Raw genomic sequence first — 19,878 nt, 5'->3', positions numbered from 1 at the left:
TTTTTTTTTCTTTTTTCTTTTTTTTTTTTTTTTTTGAGACAGGGTTTCACTTTGTTGCCCAAGCTGGAGTGCAGTGACATGATCTTGGCTCACTGCAGCCTCAACCTCCTAGGCTCAAATGATCCTCCCACCTCAGCCTCCTGAGTAGCTGAGACTATAGGCATGTGGCACCATGCCTGGTTAATTTTTGTATTTTTTGTAGAGATGGAGTTTTGCCATATTGCCCAGGGTGGTCTTGAACTCCTGAGCTCAAGAGATCCTCCTGCCTCGGCCTTCCAAAGTGCTAGGATTACAGACATGAGCCACCACACCCAACCAACTTTATCTTTTTATTTTTTAAAATTTTATTTATTTATTTTTTATTGAGACAGGGTCTCGCCCTGTTGCTCAGGCTGGAGTGCAGTAGTGTGATCTCAGCTCACTACAACCTCTGCCTGCTGGGCTTAAGTGATCCTCCCGCCTCAGCCTTCTGAGTAGCTGGGACTACAGGCATGCACCAGCACACCCAGCTAATTTCATTTCGTCTTTTAAAAAACCTTTTTTTTTGAGAAGGAGTCTCATTCTGTCGCCCAGGCTGGAGTTCAGTGGCGTGATCTCGGGTCACTGCAAGCTCTGCCTCCTGGGTTCAAGCAATTCTCCTGCCTCAGCCTCTGGCTAATTAAAAAATATATATTTTTAAGTAGAGACAGGGTTTTACCATCTTGGCCAGGCTGGTCTCGAACTCCTGACCTCATGATCCACCCTCCTCAGCCTCCCAAAGTGCTGGGATTACAGGTGTGAGCCACCTCGCCCAGCCTTAAAAAACTGTTTTTGTCATGGCTCCTGGAAAAATTCAAATTCCCTGTGTGGCTCACACTTGTGGTTTGCATTGTTTTCCCCTGGGCAGCGCTTTTCTAGCCACACCAGCTTCTGTCTGGTTCCTGGACCGCACCTTGCTCTTCCCAGCCTTGGGCAGGGCCTTGTCTCCCTCCCACCTCCTACAGTGTTTCTGGCCCAGTCACAGGGCCTCCCCAGCACTGTTGCCAAAAGCCCTTTCCCCTGCATGTTTATGTCTTCCTTCCCTGGGTCGAGTGGAGGCTCCTGAGCACAGGCTCTCTGCTCTTGGTCTGGCACCTGGCTGGGGCTGGCCAGAAAGGCCACCTGCTGTCAGGTGTCTGGAGGAGGGTGGATGGGAACTGGCCCGCATTCTGCAGCTGGAGCCTGGGGCAGCCTTCAGCCAGAGGGACCTATCTGCTGCTACTTAGGATTTAGTCCAAACAGGGGTAGGTGATCAGAATCTTCTGAGCAGAACCCACGGGTCATCAGACAGGGGCTTTGGGCCTTGCGTGGTCCTAGGAACCTGGGACCCTGCTGTGTGGGTAGAACCAGGGCACAAGTCTCCCCTAAGCTCCATCAGGGGAACTTATTTGGTAGCTTGGATCAGGAACCAGACACCCAGTGGCCACCAAGGGCAGGGCCCTGGGTAAACACCAGTGCAGCCAGAATGGATTTGGGCTTTGCTGGGGCAGCTCCAGAGTCCGTCTCAGCCCTGCTGCATATTAGCATGGTGACCTTGGCCGGTCACTCAGCTCTGCTCTAAATGACGATCGACTCACTGCCTGGGGCTCGTGCAGACTGGATTGAGGGCCTTGTGTGCAGCACCCATGGAGCACAGCATGGGCATGTGTGGGTGCTCAGGCACCCAATGCCCTGTGACTGGCTCTCCTCCCTGCTGTCAGCCACATCTACAGGACCACTGGCTGGGATGGTGTGGGTGGTAGCGCGTGGCCTCAGTTCCTGAGAGAGGAGGGGCCCCACACTGTGGGGGACTGCTAAGCCACTGCCTGGCCCTCTCTTATACTGAGGAGCCTGCCTGTGGCTGCCATCTGGAGGAGGGGGAGATACCACCAGTTCTGTAAAAAAGGCCTGTGGGTTTCCATCATCCTCAAGCTCACAGCAAGCCAACAGGTGGCCTGATTGCTAAAATAGCCCAGGAGGAGGGCAGGAGCTTCCAGGATCCCAAGGTGGAGTGGCAGGGCTGGGGCTGGAAGGACGTGAGGGCACCGTTCTTGAACTAGCCCAACTCTACGGCTGGCTCTGGCAAGCAGGGAGCCCCTTCCCTGGAAACCTGTGCTGGGGTCCAGGCTGGAGACCACTGGCTTCTCACCCTGTGGTGAGACAAAGAGTTGGGGGCATGAGGAGTCCCAGGTAGGAGGCCGGCCTGGATCTCACTGTCAGTGCCTTTCCAACACTGCTTTTAAGTGAACTCGGTTGTCTTCCCTAAGACGCAGGTCAGCACCCAGGGCCCTCACCTCCCAGGTTAGAAGAAACCCAGAGCGCTGGGATTGGAAAGGCCAGGGAGAACAGACCAGCTGGGTGTTCCACTCCCACATGGGGAGGTTGGGAGCCTGCGGGGCCACAGTGGGAGGGTGACAAAGGCCAGCTCTCCCCAGCCCACCTGCTATATTCAGCTGTCCCAAACAAAAGGAACAAAGAAGATGGCTTCTCTCATACAGCAGATAATAAATGTTCTGATTCTCAGCCCTGAGCGGTTCATTTCCCAGTGTCCCCAGCCAGGACATTTATGGCCTACAAGTGACTCTCCAGAGGGCCCCGGGCAGGGGTTGGATTCCTCGAGGGCAGTGTCCCATGGCTGGGGCCTCCGAGGACAGCAATGCCCGGTGAATCTTGTAACCTTGGTGCAGGCCGGGAGGCCTGGCTGGGCCAGCTGGTGAGGACAGAGCCCAGTGCCCACGCAGCTCCATCCTGGCTGTGGAGGGGATAAACCTGGGCTGGTGGAGCCCCTACCCTGCCATCCAGCCCCAGCCCAACTCATGCTTTTTTGGTTTATGTCTAATTATAAATGCAATTTGTACTCATTGTAAACTTTGGAAACTACAAAAAGGTAGAAAGGAGAAAATGAAAATCATCCGTCATCCCACTGCCCGGAGATAACTATGGTGCTATTTTGTTATGTTTCTCTCCAGGCCTGTTTTTCTATATAGATCATACATATATGTATATATGTGTGCATTTTAATTGTAATCGTACTCTATAGCTGGCTTTCCCCCAACATTACATTGTGAACATTTTCTCATAGCATTAACATTTTTTTTGAAGTTATTTAATGACTGTAAAATATTCTATTAATAATTTATTTAGCCATTCTTTTTTTTTTTTCCTTTTTTTTTTTCTTATTCTCTTATTTTGACTCTCATTTCTACCAAGGGAATTCAGTAGTTTTTAAAATTCCACATAAAAATATAAATCTAGCTGGGCGCAGGGGCTCACGCCTATAATCCTAGCACTTTGGGAGGCCGAGGCGGGTGGATCGCGAGGTCAGGAGATCGAGGCCATCCTGGTGAAACCCCATCTCTACTACAAATACAAAAACTTAGCCGGGCATGGTGGCGGGCGCCTATAATCCCAGCTACTCAGGAGGCTGAAGCACAAGAATCACTTGAACTCGGGAGGCAGAGGTTGCAGTGAGCCAAGATTGAGCCACTGCACTCCAGCCTGAGTGACAGAGTGAGACTCCGTCTCAAAAAAAAAAAAAAAAAGTGTGTATATATATAGCTGTTCCTTTTTAGAGATGGAGTCTCACCAGTCACCCTGGCTAAAGTGCAGTGGTGCGATCATAGCTTACTGCAACCTTGAACTCCTGGGCTCAAGCGATTCTCCTGCCTCCTCTTCCCAAAGTGTTGGGGTTACAGGTGTGAGCCACCACTCTTGGCCAAGCTGTTCCTTCCTGACTGCTGAGATGGGGGCAATTCTGGGATTTCCCGTCAGCCATTCACACTGAGAAGGGCCGCTCAGTTTAACATCTCAGGGTGATTGCAAAGGTTTAACATATATTTGTTTGTTTGTTAAATTTTTTGAGACAGAGTCTCACTTTGTTGCCCAGGCTAGAGTGCAGTGGCATGATCTCGGCTCACTGCAACCTCCGTCTCCGGTATTCAATTGATTTTCCTGCCTCAGCCTCCAGAGTAGCTGGGATTACAGGCGCCCGCCACCACGCCTGGCTAATTTTGTATTTTTAATAGAGACAGGATTTCACCATGTTGGCCAGGCTGCTTTCAAACTCTGGACCTCAGTTGATCCACCTGGCCCCTTGGCCTCCCAAAGTGCTGGGATTACAGATATGAGCCACTGTGCCCAGCTTGTTTATTTATTTTTAACTCTATTGCTCCTTGCAGAGCAGGGCTAACCCATAGGCAGGGTGCCCAGAGTCAGCCAAGTTTAGCATTTAGAACAAGCCCCCAAAACAAAGAGTAAACCCCCATACCACCAGGGGAAGCTTAGGAAAAGAGTTTCCTTTTGCGCCCCTGGCTCGTGCTGCTCCCCAAGATTGGGTGCCATCCTGTGTCGCCCCCACCAGGCTGGATCTGCCATCCTGGGTTGTGAGCGGGTGATGGAAAGTGCTGGACAACCCCCAGTTCTGATTCTACCTGTGTCTTGAGTGGGTGGTGCTCTTGGGCAAGTCCTTTTGCGACTCTCTTTCTCCATTTCCTGGGCTGGGAAATGGGTCTTAATGTTGACATCGGCCTCCTCTGGGGCTAGGATGGAGTGAGGTAGTGCTACCTCTGAGCTGATGCTTCTGTCCATGGGGAGAACAGGTGTGGAGTCGGGGGCTTTGGGCAAGTCACCTCCCTTCTGTTAGAGCTGTGGCCCATCCTGACTGAGATCCTCTGCTGGATCTCCTGCCCCATGGGTCTGTAGCTGCATCCTGAATGGCTGGCCCTTGCTGACCATCCTGTAGTCCAGATGACCCCTTTGCACAGCTCTGGCCTCCCAGGGTCCTGATTTAGTCCCCAGGAAAGGCACTAATCAGGGTCCCCTGCTCTCCCAGACAAATTCCTGCTCAGTAACCCAGAACCAGGCCTAAGGAGGATTCATGGAGAACCCCTAGATTTGCTGCTTCTCCCAGTCTTTCCAGAGAAATTCTGCCTTTTGTTCAGGGCTCAGGGATAATGCAAGCAGGGTTTCTGGAGGGCCAGGGCTGGACATCACTAGAGTATATCTTTCAGAAGGGCAGGGACCTTGAGCTTCTCACTTACTTGGTGCCTTCAGTGCCCAACACTGAGCCTGGCCTACTTAGACCTTTAATAAATACAGACCAAGGCAAGTAATATCTGCCCATCTGTTTCCTTTTCCATTCTGCCCTGCTGTCATGAGCTTCGTGAGAGCAGAGATGAGCGTGGTTCACCTCTGAGCCCTCAATGCCCAGCAAAGAGCCTGGCACCTGGAGAAGGCCCACACATGTATGAATGAGTGGAGAATAGGTGGGCTGATGACTAAGTTGGGCCCTGAGAGAGTCAGAGCTGGTGATGTGGGCCCTCCTTTCTTGCCGCCTCCCGTACAGTGGGTCTTTCCTCCCTCTGAACAACTTTGTCCCTTCCTCTTTCCCTCCTTGATATGGTTTGGCTGTGTTCCCACCCAAATCTGATCTTGAATTATAGTTTCCATAATCCCCACATGTTGTGGGAGGGACTCAGTGGGAGGTAATCAAATCATGGAGGCAGTTACCCCCATGCGGTTCTCATGATAGTGAGTTCATTCTCATAAGATCTGATGATTTTATAGGGGGCTTTTCCCCTTTTGCTTGGCACTTCTCTCTCCTGCTGCCATGTGAGAAGGACATGTTTGCTTCCTCTTCTGCCATGATTGCAAGTTTGCTGACGCCTTCCCAGCCATGCAGTACTGTGAGTCAATTAAACCTCTTTCCTTTATAAATTACCCAGTCTCAGGTATGTCCTTTTAACAGCGGGAGAATGGACTAATACACTCCTTCTTGGTAGAAACTGGCCACCAGGAAACGATGAGCCTTCCTGTCCATGTGACTTTGGACAAGTCACTTGACCTCCCTGAGCCTTTGCTGTCTCCTGTGTAAAATGGGGCCATTGAAAGGGTTTTGTGAGGCTCAGTGCTGATGGCTTAGCACAGTCAGTGCCTGGCAGGTCATGGACACTCAGGGAGAAGCAGCCCCTCTTGTTGGCAGCAATGTGGCCTCTCAAAGGTGTGAGCTCTCTGGCATTAGCTGGCCAACCGATTGACTAGTGAAAGGGCATAGAGTAACCCTGGGCCTGGACTGGCTGAGGAGGCAGTTACAGATCCCCTGAAACCGTGGTTGCTGTTCCTGGCACCTTGGCCCTTGGCTCTGTCATTCAGTGACCTTTCTTTTGCTAGGAAGGGCACATCCTGCGGTTAAGTGCTCGGCTGGGAGATGGACCCAGATCCTCTGGAGAGCTGCTCCCCCACCTCCCTGCAATGGAAAGGTGCTTACCACACAGCCTTGGAGAACTTCCCACTGGGCTGCCCTGTATGGGACAGGGGTGGCAACCGTGCACCAGAGGTGTGGTCCCCATGTGCTCTGCTCCCCGGGCCTTTAAAATGGGGGGAAATAAAGTCAGAATGAAGACTTATAGATCTGCTGAGAAGAGCAAATGCTCTGGCATACAGGACAGCACACTGGTCACTGACACACACTCCCCAGGTTACAACACAACTGTGTTGATGTGGATGATGATGATGATGTTAATATATATTTCATATAATTATATGTCATAATAATTATTGCTATTATCTATTATTATTAATTGATATTACTAGTGTCAGCCACAGAGGTGGGGAACATGCCCATGGCCCCTTGTAGGTGAAGGAGGCTGCCTGGTATGGCAGCTGAGAGCACAGGCCCTGGCTTGCACCTGTTCCTGCCACACCGTCACTGTGGGACATGGACAAGTGGTTTCCCCTTTCATCCTCAGGGTCCTCATCTGGGAAACGAGGGAAGCCACCCTTCCTGGGATCCTGGCAGAATTCACTGAGGTCCACCCATGAGGGGTCTGGCCACGTCCAGTCTCAAAGATAGTGGCTGCTGCAGGCACCTCCGCTTTGAGCACCTGGGTCCACTCATGTAGGTTCCCTGAGTCTCAGTTTGCCCAACTGTACAATGAAGATGGTGATCCCACTCGTCACTTCAGGTCATCGGGAGGGGGAAATAAAATGAATCACGTACTTCACCTAGTCTGACTGCCTGATGCATAGAGAATGTTCATTGAGCTGTGATAATGTTTTTGTGCTAGTAGTAGGCAGGATGATAACCTGCCCCCAGCCTCAGGCCTCCTGCCTAGGGCTTCTCCTTCTTGGTGAATTGTATAGCCCGAAACAGGGTGACCTTCATCAAGCCAGGATTGCATTCCCAGTGCCTTTGGAGCATGAGCCAAGGGGGTCAGCTGTGCAGCAGCTGCACCAGCTGTCCTGAAAGAGAAGGGGTCTTAGGCCAGGCGCAGTGGCTCACGCCTGTAATCCCAACACTTTGGGAGGCCAAGGCGGGTGGATCACTTGAGTTTGGGAGTTTGAGACCAGCCTGACCAACATGGAGAAACCCCATCTCTACTAAAAATACAAAAACTTAGCCAGGTGTATTGGCGCATGCCTGTAGTCCCAGCTACTTGGGAGGTGGAGGCAAGATAATTGCTTGAACCCGGGAGGCGGAGGTTGCAGTGAGCTGAGATTGCGCCACTGCATTGCAGTCTGGGCAACAAGAGCAAAACTCCGTTTAAAAAAAAATAAGAGAAGAAAGAGAAGCGGGTCTGAGTCTCTGGGAAGCTGCAGTGGGGGCTGGGCCTTGAATTGGCCCTGGACGCCAAGGCCGGAGGACGCTGAGCCTTGGTCTTCTCCTGCTCCATCTGCCGGTGGCTCCAGGGTCGTTCCCCACCTACCCTTTCTGCTCACACAATGTCAGGGCCAAAGGAATGCTTGCAACACAGCAAAAAGCTTTATTGTTTTTTCTGGCTGTAGAAGTAATTATTGTCCATTGCAGTAACAAAAATTGGAAAATTCAGTAAAACATAAATTAAGAGTATCCTAGATTGGGTGTGGTGATTCACTCCTGTAATCCCAGCCCTTTCAGAGGCTGAGGTGGGAGGATTGCTTGAGCCCAGGAGGTTGGGACCAGCATGGGCAATATAGCAAGACCCCATGTCTAAAAAAAAAAAAAATTCAAAAATTAGCTGGGCATGGTAGTGTATACCTGTAGTCTCAGTTACTTGAGAGGATTCCTTGAGCCCAGGAGTTTGAGGCTGCAGTGAGCCATGATCCTGCTGCTGCACTCCAGCCTGGATGACAGAGTGAGCTCTGGTCTTCAAAAATAAAAAGAGTACCCTAAATCGTAAACTTCCAGGTATTTTTGTTATATACATATAGATACAGATTTTTTCATAAGAATGGAATCCTATTATGTTTGCTTTTTTTTTTGAGACAGTCTCATTCTGTTGCCCAGGCTGGAGTGCAGTGGTGCGATCTTGGCTCACTGCAAGCTCCGCCTCCCAGGTTCACGCCATTCTCCTGCCTCAGCCTCCTGGGTAGCTGGGACTACAGGTGCCCGCCACCACGCCCGGCTAATTTTTTTTGTATTTTCAGTAGAGACGGGGTTTCACCATGTTAGCCAGGATGGTCTCGATCGCCTGACCTCATGATCCGCCCACCTCGGCCTCCCAAAGTGCTGGGATTACAGGCGTGAGCCACCACGCCCTGCCTATGCTTGCTTTTTAAAAATCAGAATGAATATACTTTATTCTTAAATCACCTTTATTATAAAATATAGCACATACAGAAATAACCTATAAAATAATTGTTCAATGGCATGAATTGTGACAAAGCAGCACCCCTGGGAACCACCACTCGAATGAGGATCTAGAGCTTTGCCAGCCACCCCAGAGCCCTGTGTGCCCACCTCACTCACAGCTCCCTGTCCCCACAAAGTTATCCTGACTTTTAAGTTGATCACTTTCTTGTTTGTTATTACTCAAATGTCCATTCCTAGATGTTGAAATTTTTTTTTTTTTTTTTGAGACAGTGTCTTGCTCTGTGGCTCAGGCTGGAGTACAGGGGCACGATCTTGGCTCACTACAATCTCTGCCTTCTGGGTTCAAGTGATTCTCCTGCCTCAGCCTCCCAAGTAGCTGAGATTACAGGTGCTTGCCACCACACTAATTTTTGTATTTTTGGTAAAGATGGGGTTTCACCATGTTGGCCAGTCTGGTCTTAAACTCCTGACCTCAGGTGATCCACCCGTCTCGGCCTCCCAAAGTGCTGAAATTGCAGATGTGAGCCACCGTGCCCGGCTGAAATTTTCTCTTCTTAAAGTCTCTTAAGTACCTGTTTTAATCTACAGGCTTTCTTTTTCTTTTTTCTTTTTCCTTTTTTTTTTTTTTTTTTTTTGGTGCAGAGGCAGACAGAGTCTAGCTCTGTTGCCCAGGCTGGAGTGCAATGGTGCAATCTTGGCTGACTATAACTTCCACCTCCCAGGTTCAAGAAATTCTTTTGCCTCAGCCTCCTGAGTAACTGGAATTAGGGGTGCCCACCACCATGTCTGGCTAATTTTTGTATTTTTAGTAGAGACGGGGTTTTGCCATATTGGCCAGGCTGGTCTGGAACTCCTGATTTCAAGTGATCCTCCTGCCTTGGCTTCCCAAAGTAATGGGATTACAGGCGGGAGCCACCTTGCCTAGCCTACTTATTTTTTAACCTGCTTTTTTTTTTTTTTTTTTTTTTTTTCCTTTTGACTTGGTGGTATATCTTGGACCTCATCGATGTTAGTAAATGTGATTCCTTTTTATTTATTTATTTTTAAAATTTTGTTTTAGAGATGAGGTCTCACTATGTTGCCCAGGCTGGTCTCAAACTCCTGGGCTCACGCAATCCTCTCTCCTCGGCCTCCTGAGTAGTTGGGGCTATAAGTTTCTCCATCATTTTTAATGACTCCATTGTTCCATCGAAGGGATGGATATAACTGACCTGTCCTCTGCTGATGGACACTTAGATTGCTTTCATACTTTTGCTGTTACAATCAATACTGTAATGAAAACCTTTTTTTTTTTTTTAATTTTTATTTTTGAGATAAGGTGTCACTCTGTCACCCAGGCTGGAGTGCAGTGGCATGACCACAACTCACTGTAGCCTCGAGCTCCTGGGCTCAGGCAATCCTCCCACTTCTGCCTCCCAAGTAGCTGGAACTACAGATGTGTGCTACCATGGCTGGCTAATTTTAGATATATATTTTTTAAGACATGGGGTCTTGCTATGTTGTCTAGGCTGATCTCGAACTCCTGGGCTTTATCTGCCTGCCTCAGCCTCTCAGAGTGCTGGGATTACAGGTATGAGCCACCATGCGTGGATGAAAAACTTTATCCATATGTCCTTGTGCACTTGAATGATTTCTAGAAGAAATTTCTAGAAATAGAGTCATGGGTCCAAAGGACAGGCGTTTAAAAAATAACAACTTTATTGAGATATCATTCATATACCATATAATTCACAATTCAAGGTTTTTATTATATTCACAAAGTACAACTATCACCACAACAATTTTAGAACATTTTCATCACTCCCCAAAGAACCTTATACCCATTGCTCCTGAATCCTCTTCCCCAGCCCTAGGCAACCACTAATCTGGTTTCTGCTTTCTGTCTCTATAGATTTCCCTATTCCAGACATTTCATATAAATGAAAAAGTGAAAGCTTTTTTTTTTTTTTTTTTTTCCCAGAGATAGAGTCTTGCTCTCTTCTCCAGGCTGGAGTGAGTGCAGTGGCGCAGTCATAGCTCACTGCAGCCTCCAACTCTTAGATTCAAGTGATCCTCCCACTTCAGCCTTCTGAGTAGCTAGAACCACAGGTGCATGCTGCCATGCTCAGCTCATTTTTTATTTTATTTTATTTATTATTTTTTGAAATAGAGTCTCACTCTGTCTTCCAGGCTGGAGAGCAGTGGCATGATCTTGATTCACTGCAACCTCTGCCTCCTGGGTTCAAGCAATTCTCGTGCCTCAGCCTCTTGAGTAGCTGGGACTATAGGCACCTGCCACCACGCCCAACTAATTTTTGTATTTTTAGTAGAGACAGGGTTTTGCCATGTTGGCCAGGTTAGTCTCAAACTCCTTTGTTTTTGTTTGTTTTTGAGATGGAGTCTCGCTCTGTCGCCCAGGCTGTAGTGCAGTTGTGCGATCTCAGCTCATTGCAACCTCCCCTTCCTGGGTTCAAATGATTGTCCTACCTCAGTCTCCCAAGTAGCTGGGATTACAGATGCCTGCCACCACACCTGGATAATTTTTGTATTTTTAGTAGAGACAGGATATCACCATGTTGGCCAGGCTGGTCTGAAACTCTTGGCCTCAAGTGTTCCACTTGCCTCAGCCTCCCAAAGTGCTGGGATTACCAGTGTGAGCCACCATGCCCGACCTCAGCTAATTTTTAATTTTTTTGTGGAGACGGGGTCTCACTGTGTTGCTCAGGCTGGTCCTGAACTCCTGGCCTCAGGTAATCCTCCCACCTCAGCCTCCCAAAGTGCTGGGATTACAGGTATGAACCACTGTATCTGGCCCCAGCATGCAGTTTTTAAGGTTTATCTATGTTACAGCATGTGTCAGCACTTTAGTCTTCCTTTTTATTGCTGAATAATATTCCATTGTATGAATATACCACCTTTCATTTATCCATTCATCAGCTGATGGACATTTGGGTTGTGGTGGTTTCTATTCTGGGGGAATAATGCTGCTATGAATAGTCAAGATTTTTTTTTTTTTTTTTTTTTGAGATGGAGTCTCATTCTGTTGTCCAGGCTGGAGTGCAGTGGTCAATCTTGGCTCACTGCAACCTCTGCCTCCCAGGCTCAAGCGATTTTCCTGCCTTAGCCTCCTGAGCAGCTGGGACTACAGGCACATGCCACCACGCCTGGCTGGTTTTTGTTGTTGTTTTTTTCTATTTTTAGTAGAGACAGGGTTTCACCATGTTGCCCTGGGTGGTCCCGAACTCCTGAACTCTGACAATCCACCCGTGTTGACCTCCCAAAGTACTGGCATTACAGGCATGAGACACTGCACCCAGCCTTATGTAAGTTTTTATGTGAATACATGTTTTCATTTCTCTTGGATATATACCTTTTAGGTGCTGAATTGCTGGATCATATAACTCTATATATAACCTTTTGAACTGCCAGGCTTTTTCCAAAACGGTTTACATTCTTACCAGCAGTGTATGAGGTTTCTGATTTCTCCATATTCTCATCAACACTTGTTACATCTGTCTTTTTTATTATAACTAACCTAGTGGGTACAAAGTGGTATCTCATTGTGGTTTTGATTTGCATTTTCCTAACGATTAATGATGTTGAGTATCTTTTCTTGTGCTTATTGGCCATTTGTATATCTTCTTTGGAGAAATGTCTATTTATATCCTATGCTTATGCATTAGTCTATTTGCATTGCTATAAAGGAATAGCTGAGACTGAGTAATTTATAAAGAAAAGAGGTTTATTTGGCTCACAGTTCTACAGGCTGTACAGGACACATGGCACCAGCACCTGCTCCTGGAGCAGGCCTCAGGAAGCTTCCAATCATGGTAGAAGGCAAAGGGGAGCCAGTGTGAGCAAGAGAGGGAGGGAGTGGGAGGTGCCAGCCTCCTTCAGACAACCAGCTTTCTTGTGAAGTAACAGAGCAAGAACTCCCTCATTACTGCGAGGGAGGCACCAAGCCGTTCATGAGGGAGTCACCTCCATGACCCAAACATCTCCCAACAGGCCCCACCTCCAGCATTGGAGATCACATTTCAACATATTTGGAGGAGACAAACATCCCAACCATATCAGCCCTTTTTTATTTTTATTTTTTAAATTTTGAGATGGAGTCTTGCTCTGTCGCCCAGGCTGAAGTGCAGTGGCACGACCTTGGCTCACTGCAACCTCCGCCTCCTGGGTTCAAGTGATTCTCCTGCCTCAGCCTCCTGAGTAGCTGGAATCACAGGCGCCTGCCACCACTCCTGGCTAATTTTTGTATTTTTAGTAGAGATGGGGTTTCACCATGTTGGCCAGGCTGGTCTTGAACTCTTGACCTCAGGTTATCTGCCTGCCTCAGCCTCTCAAAGTGCTGGGATTACAGGAGTGAGCCACCGTGCCTGGCTCAGCCCATTTTTAAACTGGGCTGTTTGTCTTTTATTATTGAGTTGTAAGCGTTCTTTATATATGCTGGTTAGAATCCATTATCAGATATATGATTGTCAGCTATTTTCTCCCATCCTGTGGGACACTTTTCACTTTCTTGATAGTATCCATTGAGATATCTTTTTTTTTTTTTTTTTTTGACAGGGTCTTGTTCTGTTGCCCAGGCTGGAGTGCTGTGATGCAATCTTGGCTCACTGCCACCTTGCCCTTCCAGTCTCTCAAGCAATCCTCCTGCCTCAGCCTCCCAAAGTGCTGGGATTTCAGGTGTGAGCCACCATGCCTGACCTGAAAATTTAAATTCTGATGAAGCCCAGTCTATCTATTTTTCCTTTGGTTGCTTGTGCTTTTGGTATCATATTTATGAAACTGTTGCCTCATCCAAGGTCATGAAGATTTATGTCTTTGTTCTCAGAGTTTTATAGCTTTAGCTCCTACATTTGTTTTCATCCATTTTGAGTTAATTTTTGTGTATGGTGTGAGGCAGGGGTCTGACCTTTTTCTTTTGCAAGACTGTGTTTTGCCCATTGAACTCCACCATTAAATATGTTAGGCTCTTGCAGGTGAACCAAATGTGAGGGTTTATTTCTGGACTCTCAGGACTCTTATTTACATTTCATTGATCTCTATGTCTGTCCTTATGCCAGTACCACACTGTCCTGATTACTGTAGCTTTGTAGTAGTTTTTGAAATTGGAAGTGTGTGCACTCCAACATTGTTCTCTTTCTTCTTCTTCTTCTTCTTCTTCTTCTTCTTCTTCTTCTTCTTCTTCTTCTTCTTCTTCTTCTTCTTCTTCTTCTTCTTCTTCTTCTTCTTCTTCTTCTTCTTCTGTTTTTTGGGAAGGGTATTGCTGTGTCACCCAGGCTGAAATGCAATGGCACATTCTTGGTTCACTGTAATCTCTACCGCCCAGGTTCAAGTGATCCTCCCACCTCAGCCTCCTGAGTAGCTAGGACTACAGGCGCATGCCACCACACCCAGATAAATTTTTGTATATTTTGTAGAGATGAGGTTTCACCATATCACCTAGGTTGGTCTCAAACTCCTGGACTCAAGTGATCTGCCCACCTTGGCCTCCCAAAATGCTAGGATTACAGACATGAGCTACCACGCCTGGCCCACCATTATTCTTTTTCAGGACTGTTTTGGCTTTTCTGAGTCCCTTAAATTTCCATATGAATTTTAGGATCAGCTTGTCAATTTCTGTAAAGAACCAAGTTGGAATTTTGATGGAGATTGTGTTGAATCTGAAGATCAGTTTGGGGAGTCTTGCCATCTTAACAATATTGGGTCTTTAGATGCATGAACATTGGTATTTTTCCATTTATTTATGGCATCTTTAATTTCTTTAAACAATGTTTTGTAGTTTTCAGATTATAAGTTTTGTACTTCTTTTATTTCTAAGCATTTTATTCTCTTTGATGCTAGTATAAATTGAATTATTTTCGTAATTACAGTTTTGAAGTGTTCATTGCAAATGTGTAGAAACTCAATTGAATTTTGTATATTGATCTTGTATCCTGCAACTTTGCCAAACACATTTATTAGTTATAATATTTTTTTTTAGTGGATTCTTTAAGATTTTTTTTTTTTCTCTGTCGCCCAGGCTGGAGTATAGTGGTGTGATCTTGGCTCATTGCAACCTCTGAACCCCAGGTTCAAGCAATTCTTGTGCTTCAGCCTCCTGAGTAGCTGGGGTTACAGGCGCACCACCACGCCTGGCTAATTTTTGTATTTTTAGTAGAGTCGGGGTTTTGCCATGTTGGCCATGCTGGTCTTAAACTCCTGACCTTAGGTGATCCACCTGCCTTGGCCTCCCAAAGTGCTGAGATTACAGTCATGAGCCACCGTGCCCAACCAGGATTTTCTGTATATAAGATCATGTCATCTGCAAATAGGAATAGTTTTACTTCTTCCTTTGCAACCTGAATGATTATTTTCTTGCCATTGTACTCAGTACAATGTTGAATACGAGTTGTGAATCCAACTTTGCCATAAGAGTGGACATCCTTGTCTTGTTCCTGGTCTTGGGGAAAGCACCCAATCTCTCACCATGAAGTATGATACCAGCTGTAGGAACACTCTTCTTAGAACTCCCCGAAAGATTGGCTGGTTTACATCCTCAGTTCCAGCAGTATACAAGCAGGAGGCCTAGTCTCCCATCCCTTGCCAACACAGTAACCCCAGGCTTTAGAGGCGAAGAACCCAAGCCTGGGAGGGACGTGCTGCGTGCTATGTCACACAGATACTCAGCGACCTACAGTTCAGCTGTCCACATGCACTGGGAGTGAGCCCCGGACACTCAGCCTTCCCTCCCCTGGGGTGGGATGCCTTGAGACCCCCTAAAAAAAGCACTGGTACAGAGGAACTTCTGGGTTCTGTTCTTGTATAAGTCACTGGCTGTGCAACTGTAGGCAGGTCACTTTCCTCTGGGCCTTGGTTTGCCCATCTGGGTAGTGGAAAGAGTGGTCCACCTTGAAATCTTCCAACTCTGACCATCTCTGCCCCACCCACCCTTAAATTCACAGTGGCTTCAGCATCCACCACTGCCCAGAGGAGCCACCAGAGGGCGCCCCAGACCATCATTTGACCCAGCTTGGGTGCAGGGTGCCCTGGGGAGGCTGAGAGCAGTGCCTATTTTCCAGGAGCTGCTAGCTGTGCTTGCACAGACTTCCTGTGGCTAGACCCGCCCGCTCCTCTGGCTGAGCTCTGATCTCCAGGAAGGGAGTAATGGAGGCACCATCCCCAAGGCGAGTGACCTAGCACTCACCTTGCCTGCTCTGGGTTGCCGCCTGAGACTCAGGCTTTGCAGCATCAGGGCCAGCAGCCTTGCGTCTGTCAGCCTTGGGAGGCTTCCACCATCTCTGAGCGGGCCTCTCACCGGTGCTGCATCCTCTCCCCACCAAATTGCCCAGCAGCAGGAAGCCCCCCAAACTGGTGGGTGTCTGGCCACCTGGAATGAGGACCTCACTGTCCTTTGTGGATGTGAATGTATTCATGCTAGGGCCCTGGACAGTGTAGTCTCCAAAACCACAGCATCTGGGACTCCTAGATACCTCCAGGATAGATCCCAGAACCATAGAAGCAGAAATCACAGACATCAGGGACCACCCAGAACTTCCCAAAAAAACCAGAGGAGGCTCCATCAGCACCCCCATGACCCCCCAGGGCTGATTTTACCCTTCAAATAAAATCAAAACCTTTGCTTTGCAAATTGAGCTCCAAGACACAGCAGCAACTCCCTACCATCCCAAGAGTCTCACCAGCCCCTTGCATGGAGGGCTGCTGGGCCCCCTGTGATGCCAGGGGTATTTGCTTTTTTTTTTTTTTTTTTTTGACACGTAGTCTTGCTCTGTCGCCCAAGCTGGAGTGCACTATCTCAGCTCACTGGCGCGATCTCAGTTCACTGCAACCTCTGCCCCACCAGGTTCAAACGATTCTCGTGCCTCAGCCTCCCAAGTAGCTGGTACTACAGGCGTGCACCACCATGCCCAGCTAATTTTTGTATTTTTAGTAGAGATGAGGTTTTGCCCTGTTGGCCAGGCTGGTCTCGAACTCTTGACCTCAAGTGATCCTCCTGCCTAGGCCTCACAAAATGACAGGTGTGAGCCACCGCACCCAGCCACATTTGCTTTGCATTCCAGTTGTTTGTGTGTGTGTTTTTTCTCCCCTTCTAGACTGGGGTCCCCTTAAAGGCAGAGTGAATCTCAGATTCATCTTAGTCCCTTCCTAGGGTCTTGTTCAGGACCCTGCATCCAGCAGATGCTCCACAAATGTCAGCATAGGAATCTAGATCCCATCCTCTCCTCACTCAAAGGATCCAGGGCTGCCTCTTCCTCTTCCGTAGCAGTGTGGCTTTGCGGAAGACACTTAAGCTCTCTAATCCTTCTCCTCAGAGTGCCAGACTGCAGCTGCCACATGAAGAGGTAAGACTCAGACAGGCTAGGTGCCAGGTCACCCCCCAGTTCCCCAGACCTTTCAGATGGCAGTGGCTGGCTACTCAGGTCAGACCAGATACTGTGCTGGACACTTCAGCTTTGTTATCTCCCCCAATCTTCTCAGAGGCCCTTTGAGGTGGGCACTGTTGTCATCTCCAGCCTTACAAATGGGGAAACCCAGGCATGTGACAGTGAGCTCCCTTGCCTGAGGTCACATTGGTTGGCAAAGGTGTCTGAGCCTATAGCCCTGCTTTGAACTGAGGGCAGGGATGAGCAGCTTCAGGGAGTTTTCTTGTCCACCCCGTAAGAATCTTCAAGGCTCAGAGATCATTTGCTCCAATTTTCTCATTTCTTTTCCTTTATTTATGTATTTATTTATGTTTTGAACAGGATTTCACTCTGTTGCCCACTTTGGAGTGTAGTGGGGCAATCATGGCTCACTATAGCCTCGACCTTCTGGGCTGAAGTGATCCTCCCACTTCAACCCCTTGAGTAGCAGGGACCACAGGCGCAAGCCAACACACCCAGCTAATTTTTTTTTAGAGATAGGGTCTCCTATGTTTCCTAGGCCTGTCTTGAACTCCCAGGCTCAAGTGAGTCTCCTGCCTCAGCCTCCCAACATGCTGGGTCACAGGCAGTAGCCACCTCGCCTGGCCAGTTTTCCCTTTACAAAGACTGGAATGCTGAGCCCAGAAAGAAGTGCTGTCCCTGTCTACCATACCTGGGCTGACACTGGGGACTGCTGGGAAATTAGGGAAGACCTGAAGCCCCCTGCGAGTCTCAGGTACTAAGATTCTATGATCTTCTTGGGGGTCTTGTTCCCAATAAGTCACGTCAGCCTTGACTGGACTCACTGCCCACCTCTGGGACTTTGGCGGTGGGGTGGGAAGGAGGACCTCAAAGGCTCAGTGAGTCCACCCCCAGCCCAGCCACCAGCGCCAGCCTCCTCCTCCACAACACCCAGGCCCTTATCAGGAAAGGATTTGGGTTGGTGGGGAGGGGCAGGGGGGAAGTTGGAGGCCCCAGGCTTGGCAAGGTGGGTCGGAGAGATAGGGAAGTGGGGAGGGGGCTGCCGGCCCCTGCTGGGTGGGGGAGGGCAGTGGGAGGGATGCCCAGAATGGGCACAGTGGGGTGCTTTGGCCAAGCTCTGTCCTCGCTGGCCTGGCCCTCAACATGGTTCCAGGACTTCTGCCTCCCATCCTTGCCAGGCAAGTTGCCTGCACCTTTAATTAGCAAGCAGCAGTTTCTCCCCGATTCATCACGGTCGCTGTTTAATTAGCCGAGCCCAGGGCGCCCCCACCCCCAGCTCTGCCTGCTTGTCTCACCAAGGCCACCACCACCTCATGGTGTCCCCTGTCACCACTTCCCATACTTATTCTGCTCCCCAGAATGGGGGATGGGCCCGGCATGCCCAGCTGAAACCTCAAGGAGATTCTGGGCACCGGTGCTTGTATTCAAGGCATCCAGCAAACATGATTAGGGACCGAGGCTGCGCCAGGCTGGCTCTGGGTAGAACCCCGGCCGGACAAGCAGGGCAGGCTCTGGTCCTGTCCAGCTGCTGGAGAATGGCTTCTCCCTTGGGAGGTGCTGGGACGTCTCTCTGGCCTGGTCCCTGGGTGCTGGGAAGAGGCTGCAGTACTCCTGTGTGTCACTGCCACCCCACATCCGGAAAGGGACACCATGTCTTCCTCTTCTTTCCTCTTCCAGAGCCCAGAAAGCTCCTCTGAGAACACTGGACTTCAGGAGAGGGGCCCATGCTCTGTACCCAGCCCTCAGCAGCCAGATCCTAAAGTCCCAGTGCAAGCTGTGGGCCAATGGAGGGGGGCAGACTCAGGCCTGCTTTGTGCCTGCAGGATCTGGGGAATCGGGAGCACTGGCCGGAGCCCACGGTTTGGGGCCGAACCAGCCCCCTTCTGTTTCCCTGAAGAAGGGTGAGGCTGAGGGCCCTTGGAACAGAGCCCCTGTGTCATTCTGTGCAGGGCCAGGGTAGCCACTAGTCACTGTGGGCAGAAGCAAGATGCAGAGGCTCAGCCTCCATCCCAAGCCTGTGCTCCTACTGGGCTGTGGGAGGTGCGACCCTTCCACTGTTTCGTGAACTGAGAACATGGAGGGACTGGCATTTGCTGTGTTACCCTGTGGTGCCGTCAGCGTGTTGTGACAGGGGCAGGAGGAGTGTGCTAGAACCCACCCACTCTGGTACTGTCCATCTCTGTGGCCTTGGGTCAGCCTCCAAAACGTACCATGCCTTAGTTTCCCTATGATTCACAGCTGCTTCATGGGCTGTTGTGAGGATTAAATGGCTTACAATGTGTTTGGGTTTGGTTTTGTTTGGATTTATTTTGGTTTTTTTTGAGACAAGGTCTCACTCTGTTGCTCAGGCTAGAGTGCAGTGGTGCAATCACAGCTCACAGCCGCCTCGACCTCCCAGGCTCAAGCAATCCTCCCATCTCAGCCTCCCTGGTAGCTGGGACTATAGGCACGTGCCCCCGTACCTAGTTAATTTTAAATTATTGTAGAGATAGGGTCTCACTGTGTTGCCCAGGCTGGGACTTACAGTGTTTAAAGCACTTATGAACACTGTCTGGCAGGAGTGCTTGCTAGTCATTGGCTGTTTTTGCCATTCTTTTCCCTCCTTTATCCAATCAGCACTCCTTGCCAGGTATGAGGAAATTGATGTCAGTGGGAGAGGCAACCTCCCTGCCTTTCAGAGTTTGCCTCCTAGTTGAGGAGGCAGCTGAGAACAAATGAGTAAGGAAAAACACGGTTTCATCGGAGTAAAGCCTGCAGCTCATCAGTATAATGTACCAATGTCACTTTCTTGGTTTTGACCACTTACCATGGTTAGGTAATAGGTTGACATAAGAAAAAACTGGGTGAAGGGCCAACAGGAACTCCCTGTACCATCTGTGCAATTTTTCTGTTGCAAAATAATTTCTAAATTATTCCCTAAAGAAAGTTTCTTGGCCCGGC

General features: G+C 49.0%; 1 protein-coding gene across 1 annotated transcript; it reads left to right on the top strand.

The window, feature by feature from the left end:
* The first annotated feature begins 17,090 nt into the window (after positions 1–17,090).
* Positions 17,091–18,255, top strand: LOC103248287 (uncharacterized protein C20orf203). The gene is given in 3 exon segments (XM_073011852.1): positions 17,091–17,607; positions 17,738–17,913; positions 17,915–18,255. Coding segments are annotated over 3 exon segments (591 nt in total). The 5' UTR covers positions 17,091–17,465; the 3' UTR covers positions 18,188–18,255.
* The last annotated feature ends 1,623 nt before the right edge of the window (positions 18,256–19,878 follow it).

This window comes from Chlorocebus sabaeus, chromosome 2, assembly GCF_047675955.1.
Source record: "Chlorocebus sabaeus isolate Y175 chromosome 2, mChlSab1.0.hap1, whole genome shotgun sequence".
Taxonomy (NCBI): Eukaryota; Metazoa; Chordata; class Mammalia; order Primates; family Cercopithecidae; genus Chlorocebus; species Chlorocebus sabaeus.
This window is presented reverse-complemented; position numbering and strand designations above follow the sequence as displayed.